General features: G+C 41.6%; 1 protein-coding gene across 1 annotated transcript in view; it reads left to right on the forward strand.

The window, feature by feature from the left end:
* The window catches only part of pde1a (phosphodiesterase 1A, calmodulin-dependent), a 520,230-nt gene extending 499,988 nt beyond the window's left edge, over positions 1 to 20,242 (forward strand). Inside the window, exons 18-19 of the mRNA XM_043693462.1 lie at positions 15,185 to 15,316; positions 19,034 to 20,242. Coding sequence (XP_043549397.1) covers positions 15,185 to 15,273 — 89 coding nt within the window. The 3' untranslated portion in view covers positions 15,274 to 15,316; positions 19,034 to 20,242. The remainder of the gene's footprint in view (positions 1 to 15,184; positions 15,317 to 19,033) is intronic.
* Positions 20,243 to 20,694: the final 452 nt, after the last annotated feature.

Below are 20,694 nucleotides of genomic sequence, written 5' to 3' on the forward strand. Positions count from 1 at the left end.
TGCTAACCACTGTGCCACCATGCCGCCCACCTGCTGCCCTAATCCTCATAGAGGTGGAGTTTTTTTCTCGATCAAATGAATCTTGGCAAGTTCCTACAAAGCATTTAAGTGGCTCAATGTCCAATGTTTATCCGTCAATCAAAAACTAAAGCTGGTGATTTGGTAACTTATTCACTTGCTTTTTTTGAGAACTTTTGTGCAAATTGGCTGCTGCATTTTCTAAACTCTAACAGTAACTACAGAAAGGAAGTATTTAATTGAATGCAAGGCACCTTGGGTCATAATTCTTTTGATTCATCCATGGAATGTCGCTGGCTGGGCTGGCATGTATTGCCCCATCCCTAAATGTCCTGTAGGAGGTGATGGCAAGCTGCCTTCTTGAGCTGCTGTAATCTTTAGGGTCGAAGAACACCCAAATGTTTTTTTTGAATGAACATCTAGAATTTTGATCCAGCGACACTGAAGGAACAGGGATGTAGACTTAAGTCAGAATGTCCTTCTTGAGGGCAATTAGTGTACACTGATTAAATGCCAGCTTAGCCAGCAATCACTACATCCCAAGAAAAAAAAATAAATCGAATGTTGTTCAGTTTGCAATTGCTCTGATGAAATGTCACTGACCTGAAATATAATTCTGTTTTTCTCCCACTGAGTATTGCCAGTATTTTACTATTGGGGAGTGCCCCTGCTAATTTTTGACTAGCACCATGGGATAGATACTGTCCCCAGGAGACAGATGAGCCCCAGTGTAATATCTCATTTGAAAGGAAAGATCTTTGACAATGTAGCACTCCCTCAGGATTTCACTGAAGTGCTAACCTGAATAATATGTTCAAGTATCAGGAATAGAGCTTGAATGTACAATCTTTTGACTGAAGGGTATGTGTAGTTTATTTATCAATTTACAGGTTTTCTAAAAAAAAACATTTGAAGCTTACCAGTCTATGATTTTACCAGACTCTAGAGTTTAGACTTTTACATCTTGTTGCCTTTCTTAACTCAGACCTTGTGAAGGAGTTTGCTCATCTTCCAGTTTCTAGTGTGTTTTTGAATGTTGCAAAGTGGTTGCGTTTTTCCAACCAATCAGAAATGTAAAATTGATTGCTACAGTGCCAATAAAGATGGCATTTTAGAGGTTACCTCTGCTTTGTACATCACAGTTCACTGTCAGCCACTTCCTGAGCAGCCCAGAGAATACTCTCTCAAGAAAGTGGCCATCCCCAGTGCTCATCAGGGGACTTTGTATGCATGAGGTCGAGATGTCACATGGCCCAATCAAATTCCATGTTTCAAAATATGTTTACTGACTCATTCTGTCTGACTCTTTTGGAAGGTCTGTGTGAAATATTCTGGAACAAAATCTGCTAATGTTGCTGGCTCCCAGGGAATGATCTCCTTTAGCCAGATATATCAAATGTAAATTTGCCAAACCCAGTCAAGCCAATGGGAAAGAAAAAAGCAGGTCAAAAACAAAGCAATGGTGATGCATACATAGTTTATTTAACATGCATATAGTAATCAAAGGCATTCATCATTCATTTGCTATTTGACAAACTTAATGGACTTTGTTTGAAAGAAAGGAACTGATTGGTTAGATAAAAAGAAAGGTTTTAACTGTATTGCATCTGGATTTTCAGGAAGCAATTTCAGGGTATTTAAAAGGGACTTGTTTGGAACATATTGCAAGAAAAAAATTAACAGCATGTACAGTTAGTTGATTGTAAGTAAATGAAAAGTTACAATAAATAAGAAGGGTTGTTTTTGGTGTGGTGGTCTGTTACCAGCGTTGTTCCACAGGGATCAGTGCTGGGTCCACTTTTGTTTGTCATTTATATAAACGATATACAGGTATTTCTGTTATAACACGTGTTTTGACAATGCGAATTGGCTATAATGCGATTAATGAATAGTGGACACTGTTTGGATGGCGCAAACCTTGTACTGCACAAGTATAGCAATTTTCTATAGCGTGAGGTTGCACAGGAACACAAACATCATGTTATACCAGAAATACCTGTAGATGAGAATATAGAAGGCATGGTTAGTAAGTTTGTGGATGACACCAAAATTGGTAGTTTAGTGGATAGTGAAAAAGGTTCTCTAAGATTACAAAGACATCTTGAAGTATTGGGTCAAAGGCCAAGGAGTGAGAGATAGTGTTTTATTTGGTTAAATGTGCAGTATTGTATTTTGCTAAAACAAGCAAGTACAGGATTTATACAATTAAAAGTAGGGCCTTGAGTAGTAATATAGGAGAGAAAGACCTAGGGATTCAAGTACATAATTCTTTGAAATTTGCATCATATGTAAACAGGAAAGTGAAGAAGGCATTTAGCACACTTGTTGTCATGGCTCAGACCTTTGAGTATAGGAATTGAGACATCATGTTGAGGTTGTAAGGGCTACGGGAGAATGCGGGTAAGTGGAGTTGAAATGCCCATCAGCCATGATTGAATGGCGGAGTGGACTCAATGGGCCGAATGGCCTTACTTACGCTCCTATGTCTTATGGTCTTATGGTACAGGATCTTGGTGAGGCCTCTTTTGGAATACTGTGTCCAGTTTCTGTCACCCTGTTATAGGAAGGATATTACTAAATGGGACAAAGTTCAGAAAGGATTTACCAGGATATTGCCAGGATTGGACGTTTTGAGTTATAGGGAGAGGCTGGATAGGCTGGGACTTGTTTCACTGGAGCATAGAAGATTGAGGGGTGACCTTATAGAAGTTTATAAAATCATGATTGATAGATAAGGTGAATAGCAGGTGGCTTTTCCCTAGGGTGGGGCAATTTCAAGACTGGGGGCATTTTTTTAAGTGAGAGGAGAAAGATTTAATGAAGACAGCAGGGCAGTGCTGAGAGATGATATAGATTCTGTGGAGATTAAGGTTGAATCCGTTTGCATGGAAATTAGAAATTCTAAGAAGAAAATTTCACTATAGGCCACCAAATAATATTAGCACATTGGAGTGGGCAATAAACAGAGAACTAACTAATGATACGAAAGTCAGTGGAGTATGATACGAAAGTCGGTGGAGTTGTTGACAGTGAGGAAGGATGTGTCAGGTTACAGCGGGATATAGATAAGCTGCAGAGCTGGGCAGAAAGGTGGCAAATGGAGTTCAATGTGGGTAAGTGTGAGGTGATTCACTTTGGTAAGAGTAACAAAAAGATGGGGTACTGGGATAATGGTCAGATACTTGGTATATGAGGAAAGGCTGAGGCACTTCGGGGTTGTTTTCATTGGAGAAAAGAAGGTTTGGGGTGACTTGATAGAGGTGTACAAGGTGATTAGGGGTTTAGATAGGGTTGACAGTGAGAATCTTTTTCCACGTATGGAGTCAGCTATTACAAGGGGGCATAGCTTTAAGTTAAGGGGTGGTAGGTATAGGACAGATGTTAGGGGTAGATTCTTTACTCAGCGAGTCGTGAGTTCATGGAATGCCCTGCCAGTAGCAGTGGTGGACTCTCCCTCTTTATGGGCATTTAAACGGGCATTGGATAGGCATATGGAGGATAGTGGGCTAGTGTAAGTTAGGTGGGCTTGGATCGGTGCAACATAGAGGGCCAAAGGGCCTGTACTGCGCTGTATTTTTCTATGTTCTATGTTCTAATGCCTGTAAAAATGGTAAGGCAATTATCATGGGGGATTTTAATCTATATATCGATTGGTCGAACCAGCTCGGTCAGTGTAGCCTTGAGGAGGAGTTTGTTGAGTGTATCCACAATAGTTTTCTTGAACAGTATATAATGGAAATGATGAGGGAGCAAACTATCCAAAATATGGTTCTGTGTAATGAGACAGAAATAATTAGTGACCTCATAGTCAGGGATCCTCTTCGAAGGAGTGAACACAGTATGGTTGAATTTAGAATACAGATGGAAAGTATGAAGATAAAATCCAATACCAGGGTCCTGTCCTTAAATAAGGGAGACTACATTAGGATGAGGGAGGAGTTGGCTAAAGTAGACTGGAAACAAAGACTTTATGGTGAGACAGTTGACGAGCAGTGGTAGACTTTCAAAGTAATTTTTCAAAGTGCTCAGCAAAAGTATATTCCAGTGAAAAGGAAGCACTATAAGAAAAAGTAATCTGCCCTGTGCCTCTAAGGAAATAAGGGCAGCTATCAAATTGAAAGAGAAGGCACACAAAGTGGCCCAAGATCAGCGGAAACTAGAAGAATGGGAAAGCTTTAAAGGTCAACAGAAAGCCATAAGAAGAGCTATAAAGAAAAGTAAGATGGAACATGATAAAAACTAGCACAGAATATAAAGACGCATTGCAAACGCTTCTATAAATATGTAAAATGAAAAAGAGTGGCTAAAATAAACATTGGTCCTTTAGAGGATGAGAAGGGGCATTTAGTCATGAGATATGATGAAATGGCTGAGGCATTGAATAGGTGTTTTATGTCTGTCTTTACATGCCAGTAATTGACAAAGAGACGAAAGTAGGTGAAGACCTGGAAGCAATCCAGGTAGGAAGAGGTAGTATTGGGCAAGCTAATGGAAGTAAGGTTAGACAAGTCTCCTGGCCATGATGGAATGCATCCTAGGGTACTAAAAGAGATGTCGGGAGAAATAGCAAGTGCACTTGTGGTAATTTTCCAAATTCACTGGACTCTGGGACAGTTCCAACAGATTGGAAAACAACAAATGTGACGCCACTGTTTAAAACAGTGGTGGACAAAAGGTGGGGAATTATAGACCAGTTAGCTTAACTTCTATAGTGGGGAAGATGCTTGAGTCTCTTATCAAGGAAGAAATAGCAAGGCATCTAGATAGAAATTGTCCCATTGGGCAGATGCGGTATGGATTCAGGAAGGACAGGTCATACTTAACTAATCTTTTGGAATTCTATGAAGACATTACAAGCATGGTGGACAACGGGGACCTAGAGGATGTGGTGTACCTAGATTTCCAAAAGGCCTTCAACAAGGTCCCGGACAAGAGGCTGCTGCATAAGATAAGGATGCGTAGCATTGTGGGTAAAGTATTAAGATGGATAGAGGATTGGTTGACTAACAGGAAGCAAAGAGTGGAGATAAATGAATGCTCTTCTGGTTGGCAATCAGTGACTAGTGGTGTGCCTCAGGGATCAATGTTGGGACTGCAATTTACATAGATGATTGGGGTTGGGAACCACGTGTAGTGTGTCAAAGTTTGCAGATGACACTAAGATGAGTGGCAGAGCAAGGGATGCAGAGGACTGTGAAACTTTGCAGAGGAGCATAGATACTTTAAATGAGTGGGCAAAGGTCTGGCAGATGGAATACAATGTTAATAAATGTGAAGTCATCCATTTTGGTAGGAGTAACAGTAAAAAGGACTATTACTTGAATGGTAAAGAGTTGCAGTATGCTGCTGTGCAAAGGAACCTAGGTGTCCTTGCGTATGAATTGCAGAAGGTCGGTGTGCAGGTACAACAGGTAATGAGGAAGACAAATAGAATTTTGTCCTTCATTGCTTAAGGGATTGAGTTTAAAAGCAGGGAGGTTATGTTGCAGCTGTACAAGGTGCTGGTGAGGCCACAGCTGGAGTACTGCGTGCAGTTTTGGTCTCCTTATTTGCAAAAGGATGTACTGGCACTGGAGCGGGTACAGAGGAGATTGCCCAACACTACCTCTTCCACGATAAGTTGATTCTGGAGTTCAGGGGTTGGCTTATTAGGAGAGACTGAGTAGACTGGGATTATGAGAAAGTGGGGACTGCAGATACTGGAGATCGGAGCTCCAAACAGACCCTACCACCAAGGATATATTTCCCTCCCCTCCCCTATCAGCGTTCTGGAAAGACCACTCCCTCCGCGACTCCCTCATCAGGTCCACACTCCCCACCAACCCAACCTCCACTCCCGGCACCTTCCCCTGCAACTGCAAGAAATGCAAAACTTGCACCCATACCTCCCCCCTCACTTCCCTCCAAGGTCCCAAAGGATCCTTCCATATCCACCACAAATTCACCTGCACCTCCACACAAATCGACTGAGAAAAGGTGGGGGGAGGGGAAATGAGGAAGCTGGAGAAATCCGCATTCATCCCCTGTGGCTGGAGGGTTCCAGGGCGGAAGATGAGTTGCTCTTCCTCCAGGTGTCGTGTTGCAGCCCTCAGACTCAGCACCGCCTTCTTGACCTGCAATCTTCTTCCCGACCTCTCCGCCCCCAACCCCTCTCTGGCCTATCACCCTCACCTTAACCTCCTTCCACCTATCGCATTCCCAATGCTCCTCCCTCAAATCCCTCCTCTCTACCTTTTATCTTAGCCTGCTTGGCACACCCTCCTCATTCCTGAAGAAGGACTTATGCCCGAAACGTCGATTCTCCTGCTCCTTGGATGCTGCCTGACCTGTTGCACTTTTCCAGCAACACATTTTTCAGTTTAGACTGGGATTATATTCCTTGAAATTTAGAAGAATGAGGGGGGAATCTTATAGAAACAGATAAAATTATGAAGGGAATAGATAAGGTAGACGTAGAGAGGATGTTTCCAATGGCAGGTGAAACTAGAACAAGAAGGCATAGCCTCAAAATTAGAGGGAGCAGATTTAGGACTGAATTGAGAAGGAACTACTTCACCCAGAGGGTTGTGAATTTGTGGAATTCCCTGCCCAGTGAAGTAGTTGGTGCTACTTCAGTTTTTATGGCTCAGATTTTTTTTTTAACAATAAAAGGCGACACGGTGGCTCAGTGGTTAGCACTGCTGCCTCACAGCGCCAGAGACCCAGGTTCAATTCCCACCTCAGGCAACTGTCTGTGCGGAGTTTGCACATTCTCCCCCTGTCTGCGTGGGTTTCCTCCGGGTGCTCCGGTTTCCTCCCACAGTCCAAAAATGTGTAGGTTAGGTGAATTGGCCATGCTAAATTGCCCGTAGTGTTAGGTGAAGGGGTAAATCTAGGGTAATCTAATCATAAAGGACTTAAGGGTTACAGGGAGAGGGCGGGTAAGTGGGTCTGAGGCCATGAAAAGATCAGCCATGATCCTATTGAATGGTGGAGCAGGCTCGAAGGAACAAATGGCCTACTCCTACTCCTAGTTATTATTATATAAAGAGTGGTTTATGTGTAGAATGAACTTCCACAGGAAGTGGTGGATGTGGGTACAGTTACAATGTTTAAAAAAAATTGGGATAAGTGCAAGAATAAGATATATTTGGAGGGATGTGGGCCAAGCACAAGCAGGTAAGACTAATTTAGTTTGGGATTATGGTTGGCTTGGACTGGTTTAACCAAATAGTCCGTTTCTGTGCTACATTTGTTTTTGCATAGGTTTTGCATAGATAATAGTAAGTAATTTGAAATGGTGCACTCAAGTCATGTGGGTCCACATTTATTGTTGGTATAGATAGGTTATATAGAGCACAATTTTCAAATTATGCACAGTGCACAAAGAGGAAATTTGGTAAACAAGCAGGAAAAATATCAGAAACTTTAGGAAGACTTAGGGAGGCTACTAGATAGAAGAACATAAGTGCCAGATGCAGTTGAATTTGGATAATTCTGAGATGATACATTCTGGCAGAAAAAGAATGCAATAACAGAAAACATTTAATGGATAGTTCTACGAGATTTGGATCAACAGACGTAATCAAGATTTATTAGTAAGGGTCAGTTAGCTGGACAATTGTTTGAGATGCAAAGTGATGCCAACAACTTGGGTTCAATTTCCATATTAACTGAGGTCGCCATGAAGACCCTCAATCTCCCTGTTCGCCTGAGATTCATTAACTGTCAGGTTAAACGCACCACCAGTTATCTCTCTCTAATAAGAAAGCAGCCTATGGGGCTTTGGGATGATGGCAAATTTTGACTTTTGCTTCTCCCTGAAGGGAAGTAAAGCCATAAGAAGGCCAATAGAATTTGACGTTTTATATATCAGGTCACAGAGTGTGAATATTGATTGGGCAACAATTAGACTTCGATTTGGGCACCACATTATTAGGAAGACTTTGAAGCCATAGACAGCATTCAAGGCTTTTTCACCAGGGTGAGGGAAGACTGCAGATCCCAGGACTATTTCTTCCAGAGCAGCAAGAGTTAATAGATGTTTTCAAATTTGTGACGTGATTTGATAGAGTGAATAGCAGAAGGCTACGACTTTTTAATGAAGATGTCATTAATTTAAAATTTATCACCAGGACAGCAAGAACAGAGACCAGAGAAATGTATTTTTACAGATGGCTTTTGGAGGAAGTAGCTGATGCTATTTGAAGGAAAATTGGATAAATGCTTGAGGAAAGGAAATGTACCAGATGATATATTGACAGAGTTATTGATCCAACAAAGGTTGTGGATGTCTTTCTCCCCAATACCATCAATGTTATAAATATAGTTTGCTGCTGGTTCTAACTCACCAATATGTTAGGAGCTTAGGCAATAATGGATTACATAGTTTAATATTCAAATAGTTTTAAATAACAGCGCAGTCGATCATCATTTCTAGAATGGAATGGTTCAAAAACAATTAATTTTCAGTGTTCACCTTAATGATGTTTGATTTCCTTTGTTGAGTTTGTAATACATGCCACTGCTCATTCCTGACCAAACTGACTCCATCTCTGTACTTTTTAGCTCTGCTTTTGAAGGAGCTCCCTAATGGTGTCCTTCCTCTTCATCTGTAACTTTTGACTGCCCAATATTATAGTTGAGTAAGCTAGAAATCACAAACCAACCTGCTTAATTGATCCATTACAGAGACAAGAATTAAATGGAACATTCAGCATTCAGTTAGATTTATCACCGTATCACCAATCATATTTTTTCCCTCAAAGTCTGCTTCAATTTCTTTTGGATTCCAGTTAAAGTCCACTATTGTTCTGAGACTAGGGACTATTGTATTAAGTGAACTGGTTAATATACACTGAGTTTGACTTTGTCAGAACCTTTCTCTTTTATGTGGAAAAACAGCAGACAACAGTACTGTATCAGCTTTTCCATTGTGTTAAGAAGGATTGATGGTTACATTCATAATACCTGTGACTTGTTCAATTTGTGTTTCAAACTGTACCAAATTGAGGGATGTGGTTTTGTGGTGATGGCTGTGAATAATCTTGCATATTTATTAATTTCCCTTAGCTTCAGATCAGAACCTTTCCAACACCCACTGTGTTTTACTGTGGAATGGGAAGTGTATCTTTTGCTTTAGATGTTCTATTGAATACATGTTTAAAGATACAGTTTTAAACCATTTTGTTTGTAAGTTTGTATTAGCGAGTTTTGAGAAGATTTGTAGCTCAGGTTGAGGTTCTGGATGTATGTTTGCTCGCTGAGCTGGAAGGTTCATTTTCAGATGTTTCATCACCATACTATGTAACATCATCAGTGAGCCTCTGGGTGAAGCACTGGTGGCATGGCTTGCTTTCTATTTATGTGTTTTGGTGTCCTTGGATTGATTATGTCATTTCCGGTGATGGTGTCATTTCCTGTGGTGACGCCATTTCCTGTGGTGACGCCATTTCCTGTGGTGACGCCATTTCCTGTGGTGACATCATTTCCTGCGGTGACATCAATTTCTGTTCTTTTTCTCAGGGGTGGTAAATGGGATCCAAGTCAATGTGTAGAGGAAATGTGCAGAGCAGAGGAAAATCACCTGTACAGTGTATTCAAAAAAGAATGGCACCCAATGAACACAGTCCACCAATTTCTCAGCAACAAACCCAAACAAGCAGACAAAACATGTCCAGAAACCCTAGTCACTCTCCCTTACATCAAAGATATCTCAGAAATGACTGCCAGACTACTCAGCCCCCTTGGCATCATGGTAGCCCATAAACCCAACAACACACTAAAACAGCAGCTAATGAACTTGAAAGACCCTATACAGACAGCAAGCAAAACTAATGTCATTTACAAAATACCTTGCAAGGACTGTAACAAACACTACATTGGACAAACAGGCAGAAAACTAACACCAGGCTACATGAACATCAACGAGCCACAAAATGACATGACCCACTCTCACTAGTAGCCTTACATACAGATGAGGAAGAACACCACTTCGATTGGGAGAACACGTCCATCCTAGGACAAGCCAAACAGAGACATGCACCAAGACTTTCAACAAACACATTGACTTGGACCCCATTTACCACCCGCTGAGAAAAAGAACATGAAATGACATCACCACCAGAAATGATGTCACTACAGGAAATGGCATCATCAATCCGAGGAAACCTAAACACACAAATAGAAAGCAGGCCATGCCATCAGTGCTTCATCCAGAGGCTCACTGATGATGTTATCTAGTATGGTGACAAAATGTTTGAACACAAACCTTCCAGCTCAGTGAGCAAACCTACATGTAAGTTGCATTTTCAGATTCCAAATGAATGTAAAAGAGTGCTGTCACCTTAGGACCTCTTGTAAGATGAAACTTCATCTTATTTGTCAGCATGATTGGTCTACTATCAAAATTTACTAAGAGCTAAGCTGCTACAGTAAAAATTAATGTAACCTGCACCCCACAATCCCCCATATCTTCTGAAAAAATGATTTATGTTAACACTGATAAACTTACAGACATTAGTACCCTACTCCCCTTTTATTGTTGGCATTTACAGGTACAAGTGATTCAGTTACAAGGAGCATAATTTTGAAATTTTGCACAATGCACAAAGAGAAAATTTGGCAAATGAGCAGGAGAAATATCAGAAGACTTAGGGAGGCTACTAGATAGAAGGGCATAGTACCAGGCACAGTTGAATTTGGATAATCCTGAGATAATGCGTTGTGGCAGAAAAGAAATGCAATTACAGAACGCAACTTAATTGTATTTATCAGCATGAGTAGTCTTGATAAACTTACAACCATCAGTTTAAGCTGAAACAGTATTTACAAATGAATATACAAACCTCAATTAAATGTGTCAGTGAGCCACAAAATTCTAAGGCAATTGCAGGGTCAACATTTGGGAATCACAAAACGTAGAGCAAGAGCTCAACAGCCTCTCTGATGGCCAGGCAATTTGAAGCAAATTGGAATCTTTATCTTATCATGTTAAAAATCGCACAACACCAGGTTATAGTCCAACAGGTTTAATTGGAAGCACACTAGCTTTCGGAGCGACACTCCTTCATCAGGTGATTGCGGAGGACACAATTGTAAGGCACAGAATTTATAGCAAAAATTTACAGTGTGATGTAACTGAAATTATACATTGAAAAATACCTTGATTGTCTGTTGAGTCTTTCATCTGTTCGAAGAACATGATAGTTTCACTTCTGAATGCAACTTTTAAAAAAAGGGTTTTGTGATTTACACATGAAAGAAATGAAACTATCATTGTATTCTAACAGATGAAAGGCTTAACAGACAATCAATTTTTCAATGTATAATTTCAGTTACATCACACTGCAAATTTTTGCTATAAATTCTGTGTTACGATCAAGCCCTCCACAATCACCTGATGAAGGAGCGTCGCTCTGAAAACTAGTGTGCTTCCAATTAAACCTGTTGGACTATAACCTGGTGTTGTGTGATTTTTAACATTGAATACTGTACAGGATAGTACAACAGTCCCTAGAATGTTAGAGAGCTACCAACCTCATATAGAAATCAAACAAAGCAGATTGGCGCTTCCAGTCAGACTTCTAAATTGTTTCAACTTCTGAAGTTTGGACTTTGAAATGTCTGGGAGAGGTGGTAATAGTAATAATATTAATCGTAATAATGACAATGCAAATAATTAAAAAGCAAATTGCTGGAATTATATAAATGAAGTAAGAGAAACTTAGTGTAATGGAATACACAAATACTGACAGTGTTACTCCAACATCAGCAGAAGCATTTGAGTGGAAGGAAGCAGGCAATGGAAGAGGACTTAAGGAGCTATATTCTATAACCTGTAAATATATTAATGCTAGTAAAGAGGTCACAGTACTGAAAAGGGTGAGAGAGCCTTATTCGAGAATGAGGATGAACTGGGGTGCTACATACCGGGAGAATTGTAACCTAGCAGGAAGGGAGCAAACTGAAAGAGAGTATGTGTCGACACCCAACTTCCAGAGATACATAGATATATGACTCAAGTCATAGCAACAGCATATTAACCACGGTAAAAATGTGTTAAAGAAATTCTCTGATCAAAGTTTTGGTCATCAGTGTATTATTTTCCTATTTGATTTGGTGTCAAATGTTGCTTTATTATGCTCCCTTGAACTATTTTGGAGCATGTTATTGCAATAAAGGACGTATATATTTGCAAGCTGCCAATGATGTTTACTACCAATGAGCAGTATGTGTAATACCGACTGCAGTCAGCAAGTAGCATGAATTTAATCTGCTTTGCAATGAACGGATGCAGGCTAATTTTGTAACATAATCCAATCCACATGTCTATTGTTTGATATTGGTCAATACTTTTTTCTTGCCTATGTAATAAGCTGCCTCATAGTGCCCCAAACCATTAAGGCTTTTTTTTGTTTTGCCAACCTGCTGTATTATCTTAAGTTTCAGAGGAGAATACTGGATTTAACCCTCTTCCCTGACATATTAGGTTATCCAGACTATTGCTGTTGTTGGTCTCCTTCCCTTTCTAATTGCTCTCTGTGTACACTAGTGAGCAGTTTTCAGAATGCATTCAGTATAATGTTTTCTTAAGCTTTTATTTTCTTATTAAAGTGAGATTTCACTGAATGTGTATTTCACTAAAAGTTGCAGATTAATTCTGAATCATTGTTTTGGAGAACAATGTCTGCTTCAGTTAATTATTTTTGCTTCTGATTAAGTTAAGTGCTGGCTGTATTTGGGTAATTATTCGATGATGTCCATATCTCCCATATTATTTCTGACATTTTACCTTACATGGTGGAGTAGCTTACTGATGTTCTGTCAACACTCATCACTGAAGCTCTTTCTGAGTATAGCCTGTCCAGTGAGTGCTGGATCATGGTATGTTGCAATTGAATTAAATCTGATTTGTGTAACTCAGCAAGGATTGACAAACGTCCTAAGGTAGCTGTTGTGTAAGTGTCTGAAAAGGTTAATGCTGAGGAGTGCCATAAGCACCACATACTGAGATGATATTATATGGTTTTGGTAGGAGGCCAGCTTAAGATCGCAAAGGAATAAGACCCACCATCTGAGTCTTCTTCATAGTTTCAGTATCAATATCTATCACATGAATGTAACTTGTATGTAGTTGCTATCATGCAATAAACTACATCTTGTTTAAGATAACAGTATTTTCTCATTAGACTACCATGTCATTTTCCTGTATGTGGATCCCTCCCCTCAAAGAGGATTTTGGCGATAAATTTACCTCATGGTGAGCAATAGTACAGGAACCTCATGCAACGTGATGAACAGTGGTGTGAATTGGTCAAAACTATGGCTTATTTCTCCTGCCCTAACCCAAGGTCAATGTGGCACCACTTCTGCTGCCATTGATAAATGCAGCTCACTCAGAATAGATTGGGGACTGTAGTAGTCTGTATTGCTCAGCCAATGGCTACATGAACTTCCAAAATCTAGAAATGTTACACCTTAACATCCATATGAGACCTCATGTAGAACCCACCCGATTTTCATTTACACTGTTTCTCTGGAACAGATGGTTTCTGTATTGTCCATCCTCAATGTCAATGTCAGACCCAGACACAAGTTGAATGTCTTCTATCAAGACATTAATATGGGGTTGGATTTTCCAAGGACTGGCAAGGTTTCCACTCCACTTTTTTTTTATTAATGTTAAGAAAGAATGACACCTTTTAGAGGAGATTCCTTCTGAAATGTGGAGCTATTTAAAAATTTGACAGATCTCACTTAGCGCTCTATAGTCGGGAGTGGGGAGTTGGGGGGGGGGGGGGAGGATCAACATACCCTTTTTCACAGCAGCAGTTGCCATATTCTGAAATGTAAACGGTCCTGCATCACAGCCAGCCACTTCGACAGCTCCTCAGAAGGGGTAAGTACCTAAGGTAAGCAGAAACTCAATGTTCCAGGAGGGTCAAGTGCTCAGGTACCGGGTGGGGAAGGTGTCAGGGTCCAGCAGTGTGGGAAAAGGTATCACCTGCCCAAGGGAGAGGATGGTTTGGGATCCTTGGGGAAGAAGGGTATCGTCAAGTTCCTGGAGATGGAAGTGAGGGTTGAGTCCCAGGGAAGGACAGAGATGTAGTGGCAGGTTTCAGTAATAAGAGGGAAAGAGACAGTTTCTGGTCCCAGATGGGGCTGTGGGGAAGGCATTTCAGGACCCGGGGATCCTGGCTGGAGGGTTGGGGTTTAGAGGATGGGAGGATGGTGTTAGATCACAGGCAGAGGGGTGTTTCAGGTCTGAGGTGAAGGATCTGGAGGTGTAACAAGTTTGAAAGAGATGTAGTTGTGAATGAATGGCGTCTGCTGGGTTCAATTTAATAGCTAGTCAGGGGCTCTGTCAGGTTTTTAGTTGTCTAGTTTACCTTGAGTAGCTATTTACTGCAAAAGAACCCTCTGAATTCTGCAATTTAAATGGATACTTGCAGAGGGTTCCAGGAGTAAGGGAATTACCCAGTGGATCCTTCAATTTTCAAGGCAATTCCCTAGGAGTCCACTATGACATGGGCATACACAACTCCTGTGTACACTCCAGACTGATTAACTGGCCATATTTCTGATTAACTGGCCATATTTCTAGGATAAATAATTCCTTGGACTGCACTGATGTCACAGAGGGTTCACATAATTTCTAGAACACCAACCAAAATGTCATTCTTTCATTTTTCAAGGAAATTGGACAGCAAGTATACAGATTTTTTTAAAAATTGTGTAGAGGTAGATTTGAAGTCTCTCACCCAATTGAAATAGGATAGTAGCACAGGACAGTATTGGGAAATTATTTAATGATCCGTTGTCAGAGGAGCTGTTGCCTATGTGTCTAATACTGGGCTGCTGATATGCCTGCCTGAGTCAGGCACTTGGCTTATGTAACACATTAATCAGGGACCTGTGATGGATGAAACTCAGTTGTAATTTTAGGCCAGCAGCGGACAAAGTGAGTACTAATTACCTGTGCGACGAAAGACAAACTTTTTTTGTGACTGGCAGAATTGATTGCAGCATTGGATCCAATGTCTAGGCTAATTTCTCAGGAAGAGTATAATGGGAGAGAGTTTTGTTGAAGTGCTATCACTCATGTTTGGAAATGTTTATCCAACTCTTATATAACATCCATGCTCTTGTCAAAGAAATTAGTCTTAATTTGAACTGTTACTTTTAGGAGAGACAGAACATTTTCAGGACTCGAAAGATTCAATGAATAATAGCAAAGGCTTACTGGAGCAAAAGGCTGCTTTTATACACAACTAGTTCAGGAAAATTTCCAAGGATACAGCCCTACATGGATACTGAGGTGATGATAACATTTATTTTCATGTAAATTTGGAATAGTTGGATTGCAACTAAACAACTGAAGCCTGAATAGAATAAGTGTAATGTGACTCTTGCAATCATGCGCCAAGAATTTATTCACACAGCTGTCTCATCCTTATCCTCTTGTTTCAGAAATCTGAGATTTGTAAATCCAAGCAGTGATTATTTATGCCCAGTCACTTGAGTATTTACTATTGGTTCACCCTATTGTAGGAGATATATTATTAAGCTGGAGAGGGTTCAGAAGAGAGCCCCCATCAATACCCTACCACTGACACACACATTCATTTGACTGAACTGGTTCTCACCCTCAATAATTCCTCCTTTTGAATCCTCCCACTTTCTCCAGACTAAAGTGGTAGCCAAGGGCACCCACATGGGTCCCAGCTCTGCCTGTCTTTTTGTCAGGTATGTGGAACTGTCCATCTTCAACAGCTACACCAGCACCATTCCCCATCTTTACCTGCGCTACATTGATGAATGTATCGACGCTAACCTGTGCTCCCAGAGGAGGTTGAACAGTTCATCAATTTCACTAGCACGTTCCACCCTGACCTTCGGTTCACCTGGACCATCTCGGATACCTCCCTCCCCTTCCTGGACCTCTCCATCTCCATTAGCGGTGACTGACTCAGCACAGTCATCTACTACACACCCACCGACTCCCACAGCTACCTGGACTACACCTCCTCCCACCCTGCCTCCTGTAAAAGTGCTATCCCTTATGCCCAATTTCTCCATCTCCACTGCATCTGCTCACAGGAGGACCAATTCCACCACAGAATATCCCAGATGCCTCCTTCTTTAAAGACCGTGATTTACCCTCTCACATTTTTAATAATGCCCTCCAGCACATGTCATCCACTTCCCGCACCTTCAGCCTCAAACCCCACACCTCCAACCACAACAAGGACAGAACCCTCACCTTCCATCCAAGCAAGTTCCAGATACACTGCATCATCCTCCGCCATTTCCACCATCTACAAACAGACCCCACCACAAGGGATATATTTCCCTCCCCACCCCTATTCGCATTCCATAAAGACCATTCGTGACTCCCTCATCAGGTCCACACCCCCCACCAACCCAACCTCCCCTCCCGTCACCTTCCCCTGCCACCGCAAGAACTGGAAAATCCACACCCACACCTCCCCCCTTACCTCCGTCCAAGGCTCTAAAGGAGCCTTCCCCATCTGACTGAGATTTACCTGCACTTCCACACACATCATTTACTGTCTCCGTTGCTCCCGATGTGGTCTCCTCTATGTTGGGGAGACAGGACGCCTACTTGCAGAATGCTTCAGAGAACATCTCCGGGACACACACACGAACCAACCCCATTGCCCTGTGACCGAACACTTTAACTCCCCTTTCCACTCCCCTATACAAGTCCTGAGCCTCCTCCACCGCCAAACCCTTACCACCCGACACCTGGAGGAAGAATGTCTCATCTTCCACCTTGGGACCCTCCAACCATACGGGATCACTGTGGATTTCACCAGTTTCCTTATTTCCCCTCCCCCCACCTTATCCCAGATCCAACCTTCCATCTCGGCACTGCCCTCTTGACCTATCCTACCTGTCCATCTTCCTTCCCACCTATCCACTCGACCTTCCTCTCACGACCTATCACCTTCAGTCCCATCTTCATCTACCTATTGCATTCTCAGCTACTTTTCCCCCCAGCCCCACCTCTCTCCCACTTATCTCTCAGTCCCCTTGGCCCACAAGCCTCATTCCTGATGAACATCGATTCTCCTGCTCCTCGGATGCTGCCTGACTGGCTGTGCTTTTCCAGCACCACACTCCCGACTCTGATCTTCAGTATCTGCAGTCCTCACTTACTCCCAACATCCTGGTAGATGTTACTGTAGACTCAATTCCATATTCCCACCTATCCCCAATAATGTCTGACTTTCTTGAGAGTCAAGGATCTGTCTACCTCTGCCTTTAGAATATTCAATCTCTGTGCCTGCCTCACTCTTGGGAGAGAATTCCAAAGATTCATGACTGTCTTAGAGAGAAGAATTTGATGCCCCGCACCTCACCCACAGACACCATCTCACCCACTACCCCCACTGCTCCCAACTCACCTACTAACTCCACCACTAATACTGACCCCAACTCACCCAATGCCCCCCACCTCACCCACAGATCTCACCTCACCCACTAGTCCCATCTCACCCACTGCTCCTAACTCACCAACTGACTCCACCACAAATACTGGGGCTCTACTTCACCCACTGGCCTGACCTTACCTTCTGACCCCTCCTCACCTGCTGCCCTACGTCACCCACCACAATTGTGTCTCTCCATCAAGCCCTGCTCTCTCTGCCAGGTGCACCTCTTTCTCTGTCCCACTCAGTTGGGTGCCCTCTCTTTCTGTTGGATATACCTGCCTCTGCCCTGTTTCTCACTCGGAAGTTGCTCCTCTTTCCTCTGTCATTTGAACTTGTTGTATGTTCGGAAATGCTCTTCTGCAATTTGAAATTGATGTTTCAAAATTAGCAGTGGAACATTAGAAACCGTGATTGGTAGATTCTTTTTGTTACACAATGGTATAATAGAGCAAAGGCGGGTATGCAGAGTTGTATCTCATTGAATGGTGAAACAGGCATGAGGAACCTAAATGTTTGATTCCTGTTCCTGTGTTTATCATAATTGACAGACCTCATTCACTAGTGGAGTCATGCCCCTTTGTACATCTGTTATTTAATGTTTATCATGGTACTAGAATCTATACAGTCAGTTCTGCTATAATGCGTGTTTCTTCATCGGGAATTAGCTTTAACACGATTGAAGAATTTAGAACGTTATTTGTAGAATGCCATCTTTCCTTACCTGTATTGGATAAAGCGCAATTCTGGTTCTATTAGTTTAAATGGCGTGGCTACTGCGCGATTTTCTTATAATGCAAGATCACACGAGAACGGCACTATTGCATGATATCAGAACCGACTGTATTACCTTAAAAACACTGTTCTTGCAAACTTTAAATACTCTCATAGAATCATAGAGATATACAGCATGGAAACAGACCCTTCGGTCCAACTCATTCATGCAGACCAGATATCCCAACCCAATCTAGTCCCGTTTGCAAGCTCTTGGCCCATATCCCCCTACAGCCTTCCTATTCATATACTCATTTCTTGCTTTTGTATTGAGTACATTTGAATAATGCCTGACATCAATCGATATATTGTCAAAACCAGCTAATGTCAGCTAAGTATAGTGAACATTTCTGAAGGAGCAATGTAGATGTTCCTCGGAGTGTGGTAAGTAAGGAATTGACCCCCTTTTAATTTAGGAGTCAGTTAACTCAATTGGCTGGCAATGTAGAGTGATGCCTAAAGCATGGATTCAGTTCCAAAGCTGGCAGAGGTTATCATGTAGGTCTCATCTTCTCCTCCTCTTCCCTTGTCTGAGTCATGATGACCATCAGGTTAAACTCACCACTAGTCATCTCCCTGTAATGAGAACACACCCATATGCTCCGCTAGTGCTATGGTGAACTTGCTTATATTATTTTAGTCTAACAGATTTTCTTGAAATTAAATAATACTTTTATGAGATGCAGAAGTATCATGATAAAATGATTGTCAACCACTCGTTGAGAGCTGATTAAAAGCAAGAAATGTTGCTCTTGGAAATGTTTAAACATGTGAAGGTATAAAAATGTGTCTTTTTGCCTCCTTAGTGTGATTGACCATGACATGATGCTGGAAGGATTTGAAATTGACCTTCACCAAGTATCCCTCCAACCCTGCTGGTGTGAGACTTCAAGCAACATGAACATGATTACATGGCATTGCCCTTCTTTAAAATAAAGATCAGGAACAATGACGTGTTTCATCTTTCTCTGCGCTATTTACTCTCACAATTTCCTCTTCAATAATGTTGCCACTTGACTACAGTTGTTTAATTTGGAAGACCAACCATCAGGCTGCAGGTTATTTGAGCCCAGACTGTATTCCTGATAGAAGTGCTTTTCATAATGGTACTTTCACAACCTAAAAGATTCAGCTCAACACAGTTTAACATTTGAATAATGAAATGAATTTCCCTATCATTGAATCTTCTTGACTACAACAACAAACAGACAGCACTGTGACAGAAAAAAAGCATGTTTTTAGTCTCAATGTCAATGTCAACTTTAGTTCAATGTCAGTTTTATTCTCAGATGAAACACTCCGCTCCGGAATGAAATATTTAGTGTAAGGTCTAACATTGGAGTTGTGCTGTACAAAAACTCATATGTCTGGTGACTTATTAATGTCAGTACCACATAAAAACAGCCATAGTATTTGACTGAGACTGCTCTTGTATTTATCCCTCTGCTCCTAAGCAATTGGACGTCAATATTGCAAGAATGACATTGAGACAAGCAAATTCTGAGATCAACAGTGGAGCAAAGATCACCACCCACAAAGTTACATTAGCAATACTAAAACCAGTGAGACATGTAGGGTGATCTCACTTCATTATTATAAATGCGGTTACACTTTCGATGTGAAAGTAAAAAAGGGCCTTTATGGTAAATTATTAATAAAACATCAAAGGAAATTTTAACGTTTGTACAGTAATCTATTAATGCTGGATTTGCTGGAATGAGAGTGCATGCAAGGAAGAGGTCCAACTACTGGGACAATGATCTCAGAAAGTACACCGGCTACTGATATCCTTTAAATGGGGCCATAAAGTCAGGTTGGTTGTCCATGCACAATGACAAGATTAGGGCAAAGCAATTTTCCGGTCCCTGATTCTGCCTTTGTGTGCATGTGTCAGGGTGGACTAGAAACAATTAGATTAGATTAGATTAGATTACTTACAGTGTGGAAACAGGCCCTTCGGCCCAACAAGTCCACACCGCCCCGCGGAAGCGCAATCCACCCATACCCCTACATTTACCCCTACATTACAACACTATGGGCAATTTAGCATGGCCAATTTACCTGACCTGCACATCTTTGGACTGTGGGAGGAAACCGGAGCACCCGGAGGAAACCCACGCAGACACGGGGAGAACGTACAAACTCCACACAGTCAGTCGCCTGAGGTAGGAATTGAACCCGGGACTCTGGCACTGTGAGGCAGCAGTGCTAACCACTGTGCCACCGTGCCGCCCACAAATGCTCCACATTGTTTTCACAGATCAAAAAGGAAATGATTTTCAAGATTTTCCAATTATTAATCTTAATTTACACACTGTTCCACTGTTGTCTGTTTCAAATTGTGAGCCAGCTATTGAGCAGGATTTTACAGACACCACTCAAAAATGGAAGGTGAAGAGATTTGTAAAATAAAGTGGATTGCCGTTACACCACCTCCGTGTCCACACTGGCATGTCCCCTTATCATA

The sequence above is a fragment of the Chiloscyllium plagiosum genome, chromosome 7, assembly GCF_004010195.1.
Source record: "Chiloscyllium plagiosum isolate BGI_BamShark_2017 chromosome 7, ASM401019v2, whole genome shotgun sequence".
Taxonomy (NCBI): Eukaryota; Metazoa; Chordata; class Chondrichthyes; order Orectolobiformes; family Hemiscylliidae; genus Chiloscyllium; species Chiloscyllium plagiosum.